The sequence below is a fragment of the Cyprinodon variegatus genome, unplaced genomic scaffold, assembly GCF_000732505.1.
Source record: "Cyprinodon variegatus isolate N-32 unplaced genomic scaffold, C_variegatus-1.0 Scaffold171, whole genome shotgun sequence".
Lineage (NCBI taxonomy): Eukaryota > Metazoa > Chordata > Actinopteri > Cyprinodontiformes > Cyprinodontidae > Cyprinodon > Cyprinodon variegatus.
The window spans coordinates 508,160-527,683 of NW_015150624.1; the positions used below are offsets into that span (position 1 = coordinate 508,160).

A 19,524-nucleotide genomic window follows, 5' to 3' on the forward strand; every position below is an offset into this window, starting at 1 on the left:
ATATTCATTTGTATACAGAAGTTTAAGAATAGATAGATAGATAGATAGATAGATAGATAGATAGATAGATAGATAGATAGATAGATAGATAGATATTAAATGATTCTTTATTTCTGAGGCCTACAGATGATCTAAATAAGGGCTTCTCAGCTTTGCTTCGGGTTGTAAGTGGAATTTGATTCAGGTCCCTAATGCCACTTCACACATACACAAATCAGAGGAGACAACATACATTCTCAGACTTATTTTTCTGGCAGTTCTGTCCACAATAGACTGTATTTTTGCAAGTTTGTTTTGATTGTAAGGTCATTTAAATGTGCAGGAAAAGTTCAGTTTTTTACAAGGAGTTTTTTTTGGCATATATTTTTATGATTGCTGCTATTATACAAACTGGCCTGCAGAGTCTCTGGATGATCTTCAAGGGATTTTACAGAATACATATTTCTCTGGAACTGTTGTTTTCAATCTTTATGTGACTCATTTATAGATATTTTTTTCCTCTTTTCACAGTTATGTATGAGATCCTTTTTGGCAGGATATAGGGCCATGTCTTCCTGACTTCTTTACTCTGCATATTTTCCCAGCACCCAGAGTGAAGCAGAAGAAGCTCTGGCAATCAATTTCATTGGGGATCTTTTCTTGCCTGATATGAACACTATATTTATATTATATACTATATTTATAGTATATAACACTATACTATATTATACTATTATACTATATTTATATAGTCCCTATGAATCTCCAATACTTCTATACTTACTTTGGTGTGCAGTCTTTGTGACATCCATCACCATCATTGGAAGCAGACATAGACAAACTGCAATGGGCTAATGGCTTTGTCCAAAGCTAAAAAGAAAAATAAATTGGCAGATAACATTTAATATTTTCAGTTTCTTTACTCCTCTTTACTAGCAGGGAGTGTGGATACCAGTCTTTCTCTGTGTGTCTGTCTACATCCCGCTGTGGTTCACTTGATTATGGTGTTGGTCTATAGCTAGAGGGCTTGGCATTCAAATTAAACTCCCTCCGCCTTGTGACGCTCAGCAGTTAACGTGTCTTTAGAGATCGGGGCACCAGCTTGCTTTGTCTTGAGTTGGTGCTGCCATGTTAAGCGTATTTTTTATATGATACATAGTACGTGTTGGGATTTATTGAGCGCTGATAGCAAAGGAGTTGCTTTTTTTATTAGTGCCCAGAAAAAAAACAGATGTTGGCTCTAAACACATTTGGAGTCAAACTTTTACAGACATTGCAGACACATAACCATTTTGTTCCTGTTTTAAGTTAGTTGGGTTTGCCATTTTATTTCTATTTTCTAACTGCCAGAATTATGAGAAAAATAGATTTTTCTTCAACTCCAGATGTTTACATACTTTACCTTTGTATTTGGCTCCTGATAGCAATGGCCTAATTTTCTTGGGTGAATTGGCAAATCTGTGTGAATTATATAATCTGCCTTGTGTAAACGCCCCTTTTGTTTCTTAGCTCTAACCAGTAAATTTCATGGACCTAAGATCAATTGTTTTGATGGTCTCTCTAAAATGTTGACTTTATTGACCCTTAGGCTACTTTGTTATAAATATGGGAGCAGGATTCAGATTATTGCACTTTTAAAAGACCAATTTGCGTCCAGGCCTCATCTTCCCGGCAAATTTCTTGAGACATTGCTTTGATATTTACACAAAATAAAAAAAAATGTATGATGCCACCTATTGAGGGACGTGCCCTTGATCCTCCTGCTGCAAAACAAAAACAGCCTGCCAACCCCATACATCAGGCATCCCCAAAGTCGGTCCTCGAGGGCAGCTGTCCTGCAGGTTTTAGGGGATTCCCTGCTTCAGCACAGCTGATTTTAATTGAAAGCTGACTAACAGGCGTTTGCTGAACAGCAATCACAATCAGCTGTGCTAAAGAAGGGAAGCCTCTAAAACCTGCAGGACAGCGGCCCTCGAGGACCGACTTTGGGGATGCCTTCCATACATCAGTCTGGTTTGTGTTTTTAGGCTTCAAAGCACCATGTTTTCCCTCCAAATATTACAATAGTGGCTATAGCCAAACACATTTTACATTTCTATGATTGGAGGAAATGTAAACAAAGCATAAGCTATTTGTCTTTTAGTACATTTGGAAAAGAAATCAGATTTTTTGTGTTGGTTTTTTGTAGTTGGTTTTTTGTTGTTTTTTTGTTGTTGGTTTTTCACCACCTTGTAGTCCATGATTTATTTAAATGACTTGTTTCAATGTGCAAAAGGAAATAATTTTACCAACCTCAGTCACTACTGTATCTTCACAAGGTATTTTGCATCATAAGCTCTAAAATGTTTTTATAACTGAGACACACAATCTGCTATACTATGAGAAGTAGTGCCTTCAATGGTATTGAGCCCAAATCCTTGAAGGCTGATGTCCTGCTACTTTTAGAAGTTTCAATTGCCCTACACACCTGAATCCAATGACTAAACTACATTTTTTTTCTCCTTGATTTTTAATGGCGGTTGGCAAGCATCTAAACTACCTCAGTAACAGCAGCTAAGCTATGCAGATCTCTGTCAATGAGTTCATATTAAAGTCAGGTGTGTTGAAGCAGAGACACATCTAGAAGTTGCAGGACATCAAGGATTTGGGCTTTATGCTGAAGCTTCAAAAAGGATCTCATCCCAGTCAGTAAAACCCAAACCATCATTTAAGCACATTACAAGTTCAAAACCTCCAGAGCAATGTCCCAAGATTGAAGATTCATTGATTGTAAAAAAGAAAGATTTTGTTCTTTTCATGGTAGAAGTAATCAATTGTAGTGCTCAGAAAACAAGAAAAAACGATGAACTGGGAAATGGTTGAAAGCATGATGGGAAAACCAATAGGACCATCAGAAACTGGCAGAGTGATGATGATAAATTAGAAATTATGAGGGCAAATGTGATTAAGTATTTATTATGTTGGGTTAATTTAAACAGTTCGGAAAATTATTATTTTTTGTTTTTTTTTTGTTTTGTTTTTTCTGGGGGTGAGTCGTTTCTTGAGACCACAGCCTTAATGGTGTTTTAACCAAGAAATACTTTAACTTATGGAGGTCAACAGTTCTTGATATTTGGTCTGATTTTTAAATTTTTTTTCATTGATGCCACAAAAGTAAGACCTGTGTTTGAGGTGCTGCGTTACACTATCCCCAGATGTCTCAAATAAAAATTAGTTTTAGTAATTAGCAGCGTACAAGCAATGCCATTGATATCTTGATATATCAAAAACATTTAAATGTTTTTTTGTTAGCAAGATTCTGAATAACATCCATCATCTCATGTCCCAAGTGGGGTCACAAGGGCTGCTGGTGCCTATTTCCATCAGTCAATGGGCAAGAGGGAGGGCACATCCTGGACAGGTCGCCAGTCCATCACAGGGCAACATAGAGACACACACAGGACAAACAACCATTCATGCACACACTCACACCTACAGTAAGGACAATTTAGAGAAGCCAATCAAACTAACGGTCATGTTTTTGGGCTGTGGGAGGAAACCAGAGCACCCACACATGCTCAGGGAGAACATGCAAACTCCATGCAGAAAGACCCCAGGCCAGGAATCGAACCCAAAACCTTCTTGCTGCAAGGCAGCAGTGCTAACCACTGCGCCACTGAGCAGCCCCAGAGAAAGAAATTTTTGGCAGTTTTTTTCTCCATGTGTTCTGGAGAAAAAAAGAACTTTTCTATTTCATTAACAGGCAGCCCCCTTCAATCCATTAACAAACACAGGAAGCTGCTGTCTTGAAGCAGAACAGAAAGTACGTTGAAGAAGAGAAGCCTGACACTGTTCTTTGGTCAGCCACTTAGAAAAGGGGGCTTGTTTTAATGTAATCCAAAATGTAATCCAAAACATCTGTTTAGTGCACTTTGCTATTGAGTAACATGTCACATGTGAATGATGGATACCATTTAAAGAGTCAAACATGTTAGAAATTAAACATCTTTCTATGGCTAGCTGTGATTGGAGCTAAATGTTTTACTCCAAGCTGTAAAGCATCCATCTGTGCAGAAACACATGTGAAGACTTCAGTTTAAAAATAATTGTTGAGGAAATACAGGGAAAATTGTATTTTTTGAAAATAGACAGCAATGTGCCATTTACCAAATGACTGTACAATTACAGAGACTGGAGATTTCATGGCTTGCACACGGCTTTAGCAAAGATCTAACGTGTGATTACATAGCCATGCACAGAGGAAGAGGACCTAACATGCATTTGTCTGTTCATACAACATATTCAAAACATACAGGTGCTGTTCAGTCAGAACATTATTTTTATTTTCATCTGCCTAGTTCACACATTTTTTCATTTGTAACTCAAACATCTGCAAGAGACCTTCTGGTCTTCATTTAGAGCCTGTAGAAACTCTGCTGTTGGCTGAATCACTGTAGTTGTAGCAGTTTACGTAGTAATAGCACCATCTGTCAATCCAGATTTCTCTTTCTGGACTGGACTCAACACACTCAACACTCAACATATTTTTATTTATTAGACTAAGTGATAGCGTGTTAAATGTGAATCCTTTATTGGTGCAAGGATTTAAAATTATACAAAACTCAAATTTAATACAAGATGTGATAAAAAAAAATATATATATATATAAATAGCTGAGACTAGGACATAGGGACCCCTATTTTATCATTTTGCTTCATTCTATCTCTTTTTTTCCACTCTGCAGAATCTGTTAGTTAAATTTCTAATGTTATGCTCTCTCTGCTTTTTCTCATAGTAGCTTCGCCTGGTCTGTTCCTGTTTGGCTGTGACTCCATCCTGGAGAGAAATATCAGCTGTGCTGCTTCCATCAACACCTTTGTTTTATAGAGGTTGAAGATCTGCCTGTTTTCCAGTGTAGTCCTGTTTCTCTGACTGTGACTGGCTGGATGTGCTCTCTTCATCCTCTGACATGGGAGTTGGCTCGAAGCTCGTCTGCCTGGCTGTGTGTTACCTGGATGGGGCCGCCTTTTACAGTTGCCTTTTGCATCTCTGCTTCTGTCACCTTGAAGCCCAGTCGGCCTCGGCAGATGGCCGCTCACACTGAGCCTGGTTCTGCTGGGGTTTTCTCTCGTCAAAAGTGAGTTTTTCCTTTCCACTGTCGCTACATGCATGCTTAGTGTGAGGGATTGCATTCGAGTCAATGAGTCAATGCAATCAACTGGTTTTCCTTAGACAGAAAACTTTGAATCAATTTGAGTGGATGATCTGGAGAACTGTAAAGTGCCTTGAGATGACATGTGTTTTGAATTGGCTCTATATAAATAAATAGAATTGAAATTAAATTAAAATACAGACAGTAAAAAATCACTAAATAGATAAAGAAAACAGAACATTACGATCTGAGAGCTTATTTGCAAACAGGGTTATTGGGGTAAAAGATGTCAGGTGGCTTCCATCTCTGAGCAATAAGAGCTCTGAATGGGACTCATCTCCCCACCCACCTTGCCTTACCGTTTCCTTGGTCTCAGATCTACTTCCTCCTTTGCTGTTCATGTCTGATTGCTCTAAACCTGATGTACTTGATTGCTGTTTTTTGTTTTCAAACACAATTTCCTCAGGTTCCACTCACCTTTACATAGCACAAATCATAGTTTCAGGTACAAAACCCAGTTTAAATGATGATTTCATTTATTTAAGGAAAAGAAGCCTGGCCCAATGTGAAAAGGTGATTGTCCCTTAAACTTAATAACTGGTTGTAGTAACCTTTGCAGCAATAAACTGTCATCAGGCATTTGCCATGACCGAAAATGATCACTGTGGAGGAATTTTGGCTCACTCTTCTGTTTAATTCAGCAGCAATGGATAGGTTTTGGAGCATCAATGACTCGTTTAAGCTGATGCCAAAGATCTCAATGGGATTTAAGTCTGCACTTTGATTAGGTTACTACAAAACATTCATTTTGGGGTTGTGGTTTTTTGTTTTGTTGTTGTTTGTTTGCTGGATGTCTGGACATTACCTGGAGATAGGGACACAAAATGTTAAAATTCACCCTCAAAGTGGGGCCCTTTAAGGTCAGACCTTTTTGTTTTTGAGAAGTTTAGTTTACTTCAGTCTGCATCTGCATCTACACCACACCCTTAGCTTGATTCTAGCTGATTAAAGACTACTCCTGCAAAGACCTAATCTAGCGACATTTTAACTGTTCTAAGTTGTAAAACCCCCAAAGAAGCTTGAGGCTAAAGACTGAGTAACCCTGTGATTTTCAGCAACTGTGAATTCCAATAGAAATCGCAGTACAAACAGGTAAAGAAATCCAGTAACTGTGTGAGTTTCATACTGTCTTTAATGTTTGCCAAAATACTACAATTTCTTGCTGAGAAACCGATTGACCGACTAAGCTAATTACATTGCATATGTAATTTTCTACAAACTTCCTCTGATAACATGGTGAGGATAAAATTGAAACTTGCCAGAACTACATTGCTGTTAGTTTTGCTTTTGCCCAGCACAGCATGTGTATCAGCTCAAGACGGCTTTCCATGCTGTGGATAAAGGACGACTCCTTGTGTATCAGTGACACAGAAGAAAGCTTTTGGGGGAATTGCTCTTTCTTCTAAGAGATTATATTCCAGGTGGACAGAAGTCAGGGTGGAGCCAGAATTATGAGGGTGGCACACTGCCCATTGCCTCACCTGCCTGAAAGCATACAATACAGAGGTTTAAATCATCTCCATGCAAAGAATATTCAGGAGGAAAAAGCTTAGTATTTCAAAGATTTTAGAAATCTAACAGCATTTTTACCTGATCTGATTGTTTTCCAGTCTTAGGACCTGCAGGTTCTTAAACTGCCTGATGCATCTGGGAACATCTTGCAGTCTGTTGTTGTCAAGTAGCAGCTCCTTCATGGAGCGGTAGGTTCCAACAAATGAATGTCGTTCTATATCCTCTGTGCTCAGCTCATTGTGGGAGAGATGAAGGGACTGCAGGCTGGCATGCATGTGACGGAATACGAAGGCAGGTATGTGACGTATGTTGTTGTGCTGTAGGATCAGTCTACGGAGAAAGCGAGGCAGATTCGTTGGAACGGATGTGAGGCGGTTGTGGGAAAGGTCCAAATCTTCCAGAGATCTGAGAAACATAAATGAGAACAAGGAATGAAGGAAATAATCCAAGCTGCCATCAGGTAATTGTCTTTACAATGTCAAAGAAAGGGGCGTTGCTTTGTGCTCAGTGTGGCATTATGATCTGAAATGACATGTGATGGTTCTTTAGTGGAAACAAACTTCCCTTCATTCATTAACTCACAGTTTCTGACTAACTATTGCACAACTGCTTACTAGTTTAAGCTGAGGTATTGGTATGCAGGGTTTTACAGGTCCCTGAATTGAATTTTTTATAAGATGTCCAACAATTAAGAGCAGACTCTCTGTTTTACATTAACTGGACTCTTATGAGCTCTGCAGGAGAGACTGAAAGGAAAAGGTCTGAGGGAAATATAAACAAAACATAATGCACTTTTTGCAATAGTTTGGACTGGGGAGCATGGTTTGGGGGGTGCAAACTAATGCAGTGTGTTGGGAAAATAATATTATATCATTATAATGTTTGGTTTGTAGAAAAAAAATCTTTAATATCTACTGGGAGAAAAGGGGAATTCTTGGTTCTGAGGAAAATAAGTAGAACTTTGAGTTTAGTGTTTTTGTTGCATGATCCCACACAGCTGTTGTCAATTTACTCCATGGATCACAGCAGGAGAGGGAACTCATTTTCTGTTCTTCACCAATATGAATGAACAAAAGAGCGTAGGCTGCCAAACAATGCCCATACAGTCAATTGATTTGGGGACCAATGAGTCAAACCCACTTGTGTTGGATTTGCTGCTGAACTATTTTCTTTGCCTTTTGATTCCATGGAATATGAATCAAATGAATTTTTGACCATTTCCAAGTATGCTTTTTGTTGGCTTTAGGGAACTTGAGAGATCTCTTTCTGCAGCAGTTTTACCTAAACCCTGCATACACCAAAGAAACTTTGTGTTTAACCCTGAATCTAATTTCTTACAAATATATAATTAGTTTTGTTCCTTAATCCCACATGTCACCATCTTTATGTCCCTGCGTCAGTCCAGAACAGTGGATTACTGCCTATTTGTACTCACAAACTTTGCCAGTAAGCACAGCGGTAGTCCGCCACTGCTCAGAGCTGCACATGGTATTAATGAGCGGAGGGACACACAGTTCTCTCTTCTGAGAAAGAACCATGGAACCCTCCACCATCCACACTCTCCACCCACAGGCACACAAATACACAGTGCAGATAAACAAATGACGTGAAACAGATCAACTATCATACACAGAAATTCTCTCAAAGATGGCACACAGCAACATCAGATCCCCAAATGTTTTTGACTGTACAAGTCTGGCTGTCCATGTATTTGTGCAAAGCACCACCAAATGTAATGGAACAGATAGCCTGCACAACCTCCAAACCAAAGCAGAATATGATACTTTAAAAGTCACATATCTCCCCCTCTCTTAAAAATCACACAAGGCGCTTGTGCCAGGTCAAAACCGAGAAAAAAACACCTTTACAATAAGTAAAGTGAGTGATGAACAATGGAAAGACATGACTTCAGATGGATTAGAGCATCTTGTGCATGTCTATGTACTCTGAATATATTAGCCCTGATTTCTGGAAGCCTTTATATTAACTTGTCAAATCTCTGCAAAACATACTGATGCATATTTGAAATTATTTCAATCTGAATTTAATTGTACTGCAGCTGTACTTCTTTGGCTACAAATCAACTTTGAATTATTTTCTATTTTTTCGCTTTGTATCCTGCTGTGTAAATAACAGTTCCAGTTGAAACTATAGATGAAACCCTGACGTGAAGTGATGCTTATTTAATTGAATCCTTCTCTCTTGATTATAGGCTGGGAGTACTGTGTGCAATGATGCATGCACTTATGCTTGTGTTCCTGTTTATGTAACCTCATTATGAAACCAATTTTTTAAGGGCCTTAAACAAAAAGAGATTTTTGGGGCAGGCTTTTTCAGGCTGAGATGTGACACTAGTTGCACAGGCACTCACACACAAACAAACAAACCCAACACTCATACACTCACTCTAACTGCAGAGTGATAGGAAATCATCACAGTTATCTTACAATTTTATGACTTTCGATCCCACAAAATTAATAAAAGTCAAGAATTCAAAACTAATACTCTACAGAACAAAATAAAATGAAGGCCACTTGTCTTCTAATGTAGTTCTTTATGTCTTTAGTCTGGTGATCCATTTATAAAGCTGCTTATTTCAAGTCTGTTATTATAAAAACTGAAGTAAAAGTTTTTTATAGCAATAAATATGCTTGATGGGATAACTGATATAGGAGGGGTGGGGCTTTATGTAACACTAATCAGTGAAAGTAGTTCATAACATTGCCCTGTTTTTCATGTAGTGTTAAGTCAGATTTTTAGGCTGGCAGCAGTGATTTGAACACAGATAAGATTTGACTGATATCCCTATCAGCAAACAGAATGAAAAGAACAGGTAGGTGTGTACACCTTCTCCTGTGCCAGAAGATTGAATAGAAATGCTTATTTTTGGCGCCCTTTAGGGCTGTTACTGCAATAGAAACAAAACTCTGCATAATCAGTCATGTAACAGGGATACCTGATGAAAACACACAAAAAGGTCATTAATGGTTAACAAAGCAGGAAAGGTGCCTTACATAAATAAACATAATGCATTCTTAGACAGTTCTTTGTATGTAGATGTTCAAATTGAAAATGGTTATTCAAACAAAGATATCCTAGGGGGAAAAAAAGTAATTACAGCATAACAGTCTGCTGAGATGATTTTTCTTCATGTTAGAACTTGTACTGTAGCTTTACTAACCAGATTATAGTATTGCAATATTCAAATTACCACATAACATGTCACAAATTTTCATTGCACATTTTGCAGGAAATTATGACTGAATGAAAGGTTGGAAAGTGAAACAAAAGCAGTATATTTTGTATTTCCATAAGAGATTAAAAGGTAAAAGCAGCAGGCTAGTTCGACCTTACTAACAAAAGTTTCATCATTCATTTGGACTTAAAACAGGTTAATTCAATGTTTAATACAGTTTAAACAACAAGAAATAAAGACCACGTTTGTAAAGATTATTGAAAAGCCATTGACAAGCCATCATTTTATACCCAAAACCAAGAGAAAAGATGAAAAATAATAACTTCTTAATTGTTCTACCAGAATTCATTAATAAAGTTAGACCGTATAGTGAGGTCTGCCATCCTTCTAACATGTTATCTTGAACCACAGGCCTGTTCAAATTAGAATAACTTTTAATATCAATGGGTTGGCCACATCTCCAAAATAAAAAATCACATGACCTAGTTTTTGTGGACACACTTTTTAATTCTGAATTTTTAACTTGTCAAATTTGATTTATAGATATTTATAAAATAATGTTTGACCGCTAAATTAATTAGGGTTCTCGTTTCCCAGACGTACGTATTCAGTAAATTCAGTAAAATCCAGAGGTTGGAACCTCAACTAAAAATCCATGAATAAGATTTGCCTAGTCTGGTCAAACAAGTCTGACCAACCTTTCATGGAAGTAGAGGACCATTCATCTAAATCAGTTTTCTCTTGTTATAATAGTATATAATAATCCTATCTCCCTCAGTTTTGTAATTTCAAAGTTGATTCCCTGCAAACAGATCACTTGATCTTTTTAAACAGCCCAATTAATCTTATCAGCCAAGCTGAACCTTACAGGCTTGTTCGATGGAGACTAGAGATGTTAACGTGGCTTGGGGGCATTGTAGCTGTGCCTTCTTGGCCTTGGACCTGCCGTCTCTGTGCTTCACTGACAACCTTCCTTTGTAGAGGGCAAGATGTCTGAAGTCATGCCTTGTGTCTGTTTGTCTCTCAGTGCCTTTTAGAGCCAGGTTCACTGGTTCTTTACTTATGTTAGGTGCTAAGGGTTCCAGGACTTCTACCATTCTGACCACTCTTTCGGTTTTGCATCTCCAGGTGATGAACTTGCTCAGATACACTCCACATACATTCATTCAACACAGATGAATGAGTGTATCTGTAATCTCAAACGATTTAAAAACGTACAAACACAGCTTACTGTTGCATCCATGTGGCCAATGCTTGATTAAGTAGAGTCAGTCACACATTCATAATATACGGCCCTCTGCTGGTGCACTTTAGCGTGATACTTAATTGTTCTCTGTCACCACAGTAGGAAGCATCTGGGGCCCAAAAATTATTAATAGGGGGGTTCTTTTTCCATAATGTCTCAGAGCATCATAGGTTTACAGCATTGCTCCATGGCTGCTGCCTATAGCATCCTTCACCCTTGAGTTTGTATGACCAGGTACGCTGCCGCCACAATGATTTCGTTTGCTAATAAACTGTACAAAAACACCCTGTTTTATTTCACCCTGTCTAAATGACTATATTAACCACACGCACCTAGAGAGAGCATTTCCACTCACAGCATGTAATTGAATTGTTTTTGTCCAATAATACTGGCCTTGCATATTAGACACACCTGAAATACCACGAGAGGACCAATAGAAAACTAAACAAAAAATGCAAGATATCACCATAGTTCTCGTTGTGTTATGACTTAAAGATCATTGAAAAACAAATTAGAACATCATTAAATTGTTGAGGGAGATTTTTGTTTTTATTGTGGTAAAAACAAGTTCTTCTGAATACTAATCAGGTGTCACCCAATTATTTTTATGGCTTTGGGGAATGAGATCATCTTTTCATTGCATATTTATCCTGCCATTTTTCCAGCTAAACACCATTAGGAAGGCAAATGATGACATAAGAGTTTAGTAGAGCACCAAGTACATCGAAGACAGATCCCAGCTTTTAGTTTCAGTCCTCAGTGGCCTGTAACCTTCACTGTCCTCTAGCTGTAATCTCAGCAGGAGGGAATAAAAAACTGACTGCTTTGCATTTCACTAACTAAAAGCAGCACATTGCATTAAAGTGTTTTAATTTCTCCTTTTTTTTTTTTTATCTCTGTTTTGGACTACACAAGTAACCAATTTACAATTGCCTTTCCTGCACTCCCTAGTATGTTCCCTTCTCCTCAGCTCTCCCTGAAGCTTTGTGGTTCACAAGGTTCCAATGGAGAAAAGCAAAACCCACCGGAATTCACTATATTTAAACAGACAAACGCACACATGCAGGCACACAGTTGCCCTCCAGCTCTAAATCACACCCCTACTCTTCTAAGTACACAAAGTTAGCTGCCATGACTTGTGCGATATGCAACTATGACTGCGTAAGAGAAAGTGAAGTAAAGGGCAAGAAAACAGAGATATTTTTGCTGAAAATAATCACTTATATCCCTCAAAGAAGAGTTTATTACTTAGAATAGAACTGACCGCAGATAATGATGATGAAAACATTTAATTATAGAAGGTTTTTTTAAATAAAACCTATATTTATCGACTTTATGTGACTGAGGTTATTTCAGATCTAATTGCACCAACTGTAGCTCACTTGGTTAAGCTCCCAATGAGCAGCTTGCCCTCTTGTGGCACTATGCACCAACTGCATAATTGACACATACCTGAGACGGGTCCAGGGGTCGCCTGTGAAGCTTTGATCATGGATATAGTTGTGCCTCAAGTCAATCACTCTCAGATGAATACAGTCCCTCAGTGGCCCACCTGTAACTTCTTCAATCAGGTTTTCACTCATCCTCAGAACCTAAAATATGATGAATTTTCAAAGTTAAAACAAAGATGGATTAAAGCAACTACCTAGAGACCTATCAAGCAAGTACAGTAAACATTACATTTAGTAAAAATTCACACCTTTTTATGTTAAGACCCTAAATATATTTCATCAAGAATTAATGTAACGATGCAACACAGGTTAGATTATCATTTTGAAACATAATGACGTGTAAGTCTACATATGTTGGGGTTTTACTTTCAGCAGATTTGAAGTTTGTTATCTCTGCAGCTCCTCTAGTGATATGATGGGCCTTTTGCCTGCTCCTCTGGCTTATGTATTTTTATTTTTTTTTCTTGTCCGAGTCACCACTTTTGATGGACTGCCATGTCTTGGTAGGTTTGTGGTTATGACTTACCAATACGTTTTCTTGACGATGGCTTAAACAAGGCTCTAGGAGATGTTCAAAGGTTGGAATGTCCGTTTACAACCTTGCTCTGTTTAACTTCAGGATGTCATTCCTTTATTAATCTACTCAAATGAAACCTCTGAGGCTCCAAACCACAGATGGTTTATAATAAGAGGCATCCAGAAGGAATCGGATGTCTGAGCCACCCAGCTGGCTCCTCTTGATGCGGAGGAGAAGTGGCTTTGCTCCGAGCCTCTTTAAAGACCGAGCTCCTCACCCTATCTCTAAGGGAGTGCCTAGACACCCTGCTGAGAAAGCTAATTTCAGCGGCCTGTATCCAATACCTGGTTCTTTTAGTCATGATCCAATATCTCATGACCATATGTGAGGGTAGGAACGTCGACTGGCTCAGCTCCGTCTATCGGAGCGCCGTCTATCGATCTTCATTCTACCCTCACTCGTGAACAGGACCCCAAAATACTTTAACCCTTCTATTTGAGGGAGGAATTCTGCTCTGTCCTGAAGAAGGCAAGCCTCCTTTTTCTAAAAAGAAAATTACCTTTAATGGGTTGAATTTAAAGGTAGAAGTTGGGATTAATACAAATGCATGTCACACTATTAATGTGCATTCATGAAAAAAAATCACAACATTCACAGTTATGCTCTGTTTCTTATTGGTATATGAAGTCATGATGAAATACCAGAAGGCTCGTGATTGTAATATAACCTGCCTTCCAAAAATCATTGGCAAATACAAGCCCTTCGGATATGTTTGCATACCCTCAGAAAGCAACAGATGCATAAAAGCACACCTGTAGTGATGAAGGGAGGCCTAGAGGAATGGAACGGAAGAGATTGTTGTCCAGTTGAAGATCCAGAAGTTTCTGCAGAGGTCTGAAAGCTGTAGGTGACACACTGGCTTCATAAAGGGTGTTCATCCTCAGCTCCAGCTTAAGCAGGTTCTTCAAACCTAAGAGGTAAAAACAGGTTTTTTATATTTAGAAATCCACTCCTATTTGAGTTGTGTCTCTCTTTGTGTGGCATTGGGTCTAGTTGTACCTTCCAAGCATTGGTCGGTAAGAACAGTCAGTTTGTTGTTGCTAATGTTTAATTCCTCTAGGGATGGAGGAAGGGTTGGTATCCGGGTGATCTGATTGCTATCCAGATTCAGTTTTCTCAGGACGGTCAAGTTCTGTGTAAAAGAAAAGTACACTTCAAAAAGAGATAAACAGTTTGATAAAAAAAAAAAAAACTAACCAACTCTCAGTCCATAATTTTGTACACCACTTTGATTTTACAGCAAAGCACCAAATGAAAGAATTGCTATTCTGTGAATCTCTTCCATGTCATTTTTCATGATTTATTTTTAGCAAAACCACTGTGGGAGGCTTTTCTTTTTTCTTTTTTTTCTTCTGTGGAGACGGCTCCGGTGGTTTATGTGTGAGGGAAAGCAGAGGACATGATCTTTTACAGTATTCCTCCAGCCAGTCCATCAGCCCTCTGTCATTATGGTGAGGTGAAGAGAAAATGGTGAAAATAAACTATTCCAAATATAATTTCCTTTCGTTCCTCACCCTATTGGCTTCAGTATATCAGTGGTCGAGAGTAATGATTGGTCAGCGCAGAGTGGTGGCCTCGGTGTGGTTGGGATGGGATTATGGCCTGAGATCAGTCGAAAGTTTTACTTAGAAAGCATCTGTTAATACAGCTCAAATTATCTTGACTTTTATTTTTCATTAGCTGTACAGTGACAAATACAGTCCGGTGATTTAGCAGATTACAGATGTCCGTTTCAAGAGGGAAGGAACCTCTCTCCTCCAAAAATGCCGATTTATTTTCTTTTATTTCTTTTATTTTTGGTGAAACTAAACAGGGTGATAATAAAGAAGTTAGATATTTCTATATCATTGATCAGTTAATAGTGAAAAATTAATGTTAGTAATTGAAATCAGAAAGTGAAAGTTTACTTAGAATAAAATGAAAGTTTACTAATAACAAGAACCGAAACTACAGTCTAACACAAAGTAGAATTACACATAAAGTCAATAGAAAAAAGGAAATAGAGATATGTTATTTTATGGCATACAAACAGCTGTCCTGAAAAGATAAAACATTATGCTAAAGAATCTAGATGTTAATAATGTATCCAAGCATAGTAAAGAAAAGTAGCGGTAGAACAAGGTTTTCAAGACTTGAGATGGTTTGGAGAAAGCAAAGTTATTTCAAGAGTTTAGGGGAGATTTACAAGGTTACCACCACCCCCACCCCCCAAAAAAAGTCTGACATTGTAGTCCAAAGTCCTCTCTTTTAGCTTAAAATATTGTTTTTTTACATCAATTGCGAGGGAGAACGGAAAGGCAGAAAATCCAGGTTGCTTGAAGTTCAGGGGGAAGTTTCCACAGATGATGGGGAGAGCCATGTCCCCTCCATGGTGTTGGTAAAATCTATTTTGTCAAGTTCAAAGTCAGAGAAAAAAACCTTTAGACCACTTAATGCTTCTCTCTGCTGACATGCTTTATGGATTTATGGCTGATTTCATAACCTGTATCTGTTGAAATTGCATTGGTATCTCTATGATTGATCGCTAAAAGCTTCCCTGACATCCAAAAATGTAGGTGAGCTATTGGAACAACCTGGACTACATTGATGCAAAAAGAGTTGTAGCTTTTTATGCTGCATTAGGAGGTAAATCACATGAAATTGTGTGCTTTTCATAAGCCAGTTTTAAGAGAGCAGTCACACTCACAAGCAGCGGGTTTTGGCTAAACGACTCATCATCCAGTTGGTTCTGGCTCAGATCCAGTGTATCCAGGTTAGGAAGGCCAAAGAAACTTTCTGGAGCGAGGATGCTGATGTTATTTTCTGGAAACACAAAGTAATAGACCGTGCATGAAGTATTTCACATGTTGCTTTTACATTAAGTCTTACCTTGTGGCCATTAAAAAATATGTGGAAACAAAAATTACTAAACTTTCTGAGTTTCTAATTAGAGATTTTAAACCTCCTTCTTAATTCTTGCTATCTACTTTTAGCTTGAATCCTTCTGTAAACTAAGGTATCTTGAAGCCTTTATGTGCAGCTTTGTTTAATGATGCCTTCTGTTTATATTTGGGAAAAAGAGGTAATGATGATTAAAACCTTAAACTGACTTCACATGTTTGAATGTAATGCTTTTCTAAAATACACCAATTAGCATCTTTAAATGTAAATGTAATCTAAATGTCATGTTCGCTGCCCTGATAGCTGGCCTAATTGCTCATTTCACTCACTTGCCGAAACCTCCCCGATCACTAATTATCATTCATCTTATCCACCCGCTCCTTCTGCTTTATATACAGCTCAGCCTAGCTATTGGGGCCAGATCATTATGTTTTGAGATCTGAGTTGGACTTTAATGCTGTAGTTCTAGTTTTTGTTCTAGGAGGCCAGTGGTTAGAGAGGATTGTTAGTCTTGGCTTGGTTAGTGCTGATTCCTGCTATGAAGTATATTTTTTTTTATAAGAGTCTTAAAATAAGGATAATGCAAAATAAATCATATGAGAGGCTTATTCTAAGCTCACTTTATCAATTTTATGCCTTTATCTCTCTGTCTCAGTTCTCTTCACTCCTTACTAATTCAACATGTATATTATGCATACATATACTTTTAATTAGCATTTCATTCACCTGTATTTATGGGGTTTCCATAAGTTCAATAATCTTCAGTATAATTCAAAAGTGTTTTCCACTGGATGAAGGGAATCTGATTAGGGTGTACAAGAACAACCCAAAATCATCCAAGGTCTTAAGCCTCTATTTAACCAGAATCTATTGGTAAACAGGATTCTCTGTCAACAATGAAATGGATGTTATTTGTATATTGGTAACGATGAGCTTAAAGATTGCTGTACATCTTAAATTTTAGTGGCCCACATACACAACTGACCTACAGTGTTGAGAAAACTTCAATGATGAGAGGGAACAAGGGCTGAAATATTTGGCCATAATGGCTAGAGCATTGTTTGGTGGAGTCATAGGGAGGTTTTCTGTCCAAAGAATGTAATAGCAACTGCCAAGAATAATTGTGGTCACATCAGACTAAAGAGCTGGCTCTGTGCCAGTAGAATGGTTTCATTGCACAAACCTTCAACATCAACCTTCTGGAATGTTGAACTTCATGGAATAGTATTGTTAAGAACAGAAGCTGGTTTCATGCCATTAGACAACCCTATTCTAATTAGCCTTGCCTTAGGTCAGAAATCTGTATGTGGCTATAAAAAACAATCTTTGGTAAGGAATTGATAGTATTAGTAAAAGTGTATACTTTTGGGCCTTTATATATAATTTTGAATCAATATGAAGTAATGGAAATTCACCATACAGTAAATAAGAGTTTCTGTTATAAAGTAATTTAAGTTTGCATCATCGGTTAATTCAAGAAAGAGGTTCAAATAAGTAAATAAAAAAATGACATTCAAACAAATGATGCATATGTCGGTGGAACTAAAAACAGGGAAAAAAAAGGATAACACTAATCTATAAATCTGACAATGTTCCTTATGAAATTTTACATAATTGCATTTGGCACACACAGGCGTGTTATTTGCGAGGACAGAGTCCTGTCACACACCTCCCATGTCCAGCTTAGTTACATCCAGGCTCTGGAAAACAGGCAGATGAATCATCCCAACACCTCTGCAGCTGATTTCACGGTCTGCAGCCTGGCATTCATCAGGAAGCTCAGTCATGTTGAACTGTGTTTGATTGGTGGGAGGCTCTGTGGCCTCTTCCTCTACTTCCTCCTCTTCTTCCTCTTCCTCTTCTTCCTCTTCTTCTTCCTCTTCCTCCTGACAGGAAATGGAAAAATGTCTCTACATTGGGAAATAGTTGGTCTTGAATAAAAAATTTCACAATAAAATCAAACCTCTTCTTCATCGCTGTCCTCCTCTTCCTCCTCCTCATCACTGTCCTCCTCCTCTTCTTCTTCTTCCTGCCCCTCCTCTTGTGTTTTTCCATTATCCATCAGTCGTTTCTTTTCTGCATGAAGTTCCTTGAGCGTAGCCATAAGAAGGCTGGTCTCCATCTCTCCCTTCATGCTCTGTCTCCATCCTTTAAGAGGTTGGCTTAATCCAGCCTGTGAAACATAGTTGACACGGTGGTAAATAAAAATAAATATATTAAAATGATCCTGAAAAATGCTTGATACTTGCTATTCTATATGCAGTGGTCTCTACTGTAGCGGCGTGTCTTCTCCTCCCCCAGGTGCTTCTCCTTCCTCGACCAACCTCTAGCTTTTGTGGGACAGCTTCCCTCTGATCCGTCTTCTCTCCTAATTCCAGTTGAGGCTGCACTTCTGCACCCGAGTCTTCACAATAAATACATACAGTCAGTGAAAAAATTACAGCTAAAGTCAAATGTTAAAATACAATTATTAAAAAATATTTTATAACTGGGCCTGTTAGTATTCTTGAAATTATTTCTGTTTTTTTATTCTTTTAAATATTCTTTTTCCAAAATCAGACATTTATATATCCTCAAAACTTAACCAATTTATATTAGTTTACATTTACATCTTTTCAGCTCTTCATTTTTTAGGTGTATCAAGGCATTAAGATAAGATGGCCACTCCGAATAATTGACCTTGCTGTTCTCTTAATCCCCTTTTTAACTAATAAGGGTTACTCTCTACTTGGAAACTTCCAGAATCATCCCCACAGTCATCTGTCTTTTTATGTATTTAGTAAATATCAGGTTCCTACTCTATATAAGCAGGACAAAAAAAAAAAAACGTATACGTTAACTTTGATATTTTTTTCAACATTATAAAAAAAATCAAACAGGCAGAAATAGAAGTTCCATATTCTCACCAATAACATGTGGATCCAAACGGTTCTCTCCTGATTCAATCCTCCATGGATGACTAGTAGCCATTTCCTTTTCAGGTGCATCAGAGTTGATTTCTAGCATTGCGTTTAGTTCATCAACTTCTTTGCTTTCCCCTGAAAAAATGGTGCCAACTACAAAAATGATCACGATCCATATCCTTGGAATTTGCATTTTTGGATTTTAGCTTATTAAAGTCTAGTTTAGATCCCAGGGATGAATAAAGAACTTAAAGTCTGAGGTAATATATAAAAAAAGAAATTTTACGTCAAATTTAAAACAAAAATATTGTTAGAGCTTTGTAAAGCTGTTTCTTTCTCTAAAAGTCCTTGTATTACAGGATCGTTTAGTGAATGAGGAGAGAGAAAGAGGATGGAAGAAAAGTCTGGGAGGTGGACAGGTTGAAAAATAAACTCTCCCCATGCTAATAAAGGCCCTCCATCATTATACTAGGAAGTATAGACACGCCTTCTCGTCCTTGGCTCCTCTCTCTCTGGCTTTCTCTCTCCTCTGTCAGCAGCTTGTAAGTTAAAAAAAATGTTTTCTTATGTCTGTTATAAAACCCCCAAA

The 19,524-nt window shown here is 37.9% G+C and overlaps 1 protein-coding gene across 1 annotated transcript; it reads right to left on the reverse strand.

The window, feature by feature from the left end:
* Positions 1–6,284: 6,284 nt before the first annotated feature.
* On the reverse strand, positions 6,285–19,365 carry LOC107087022 (extracellular matrix protein 2-like). The gene is made up of 10 exons (XM_015378352.1): positions 18,939–19,365; positions 18,282–18,436; positions 17,996–18,205; positions 17,702–17,918; positions 15,839–15,954; positions 14,152–14,284; positions 13,905–14,062; positions 12,577–12,716; positions 6,761–7,087; positions 6,285–6,655 (listed from the first exon to the last, which is right to left on the reverse strand). The coding sequence occupies exons 1-10, from the start codon at positions 19,126–19,128 to the stop codon at positions 6,484–6,486; spliced, it is 1,818 nt and encodes a 605-aa protein (XP_015233838.1). The 5' UTR covers positions 19,129–19,365; the 3' UTR covers positions 6,285–6,483.
* Positions 19,366–19,524: the final 159 nt, after the last annotated feature.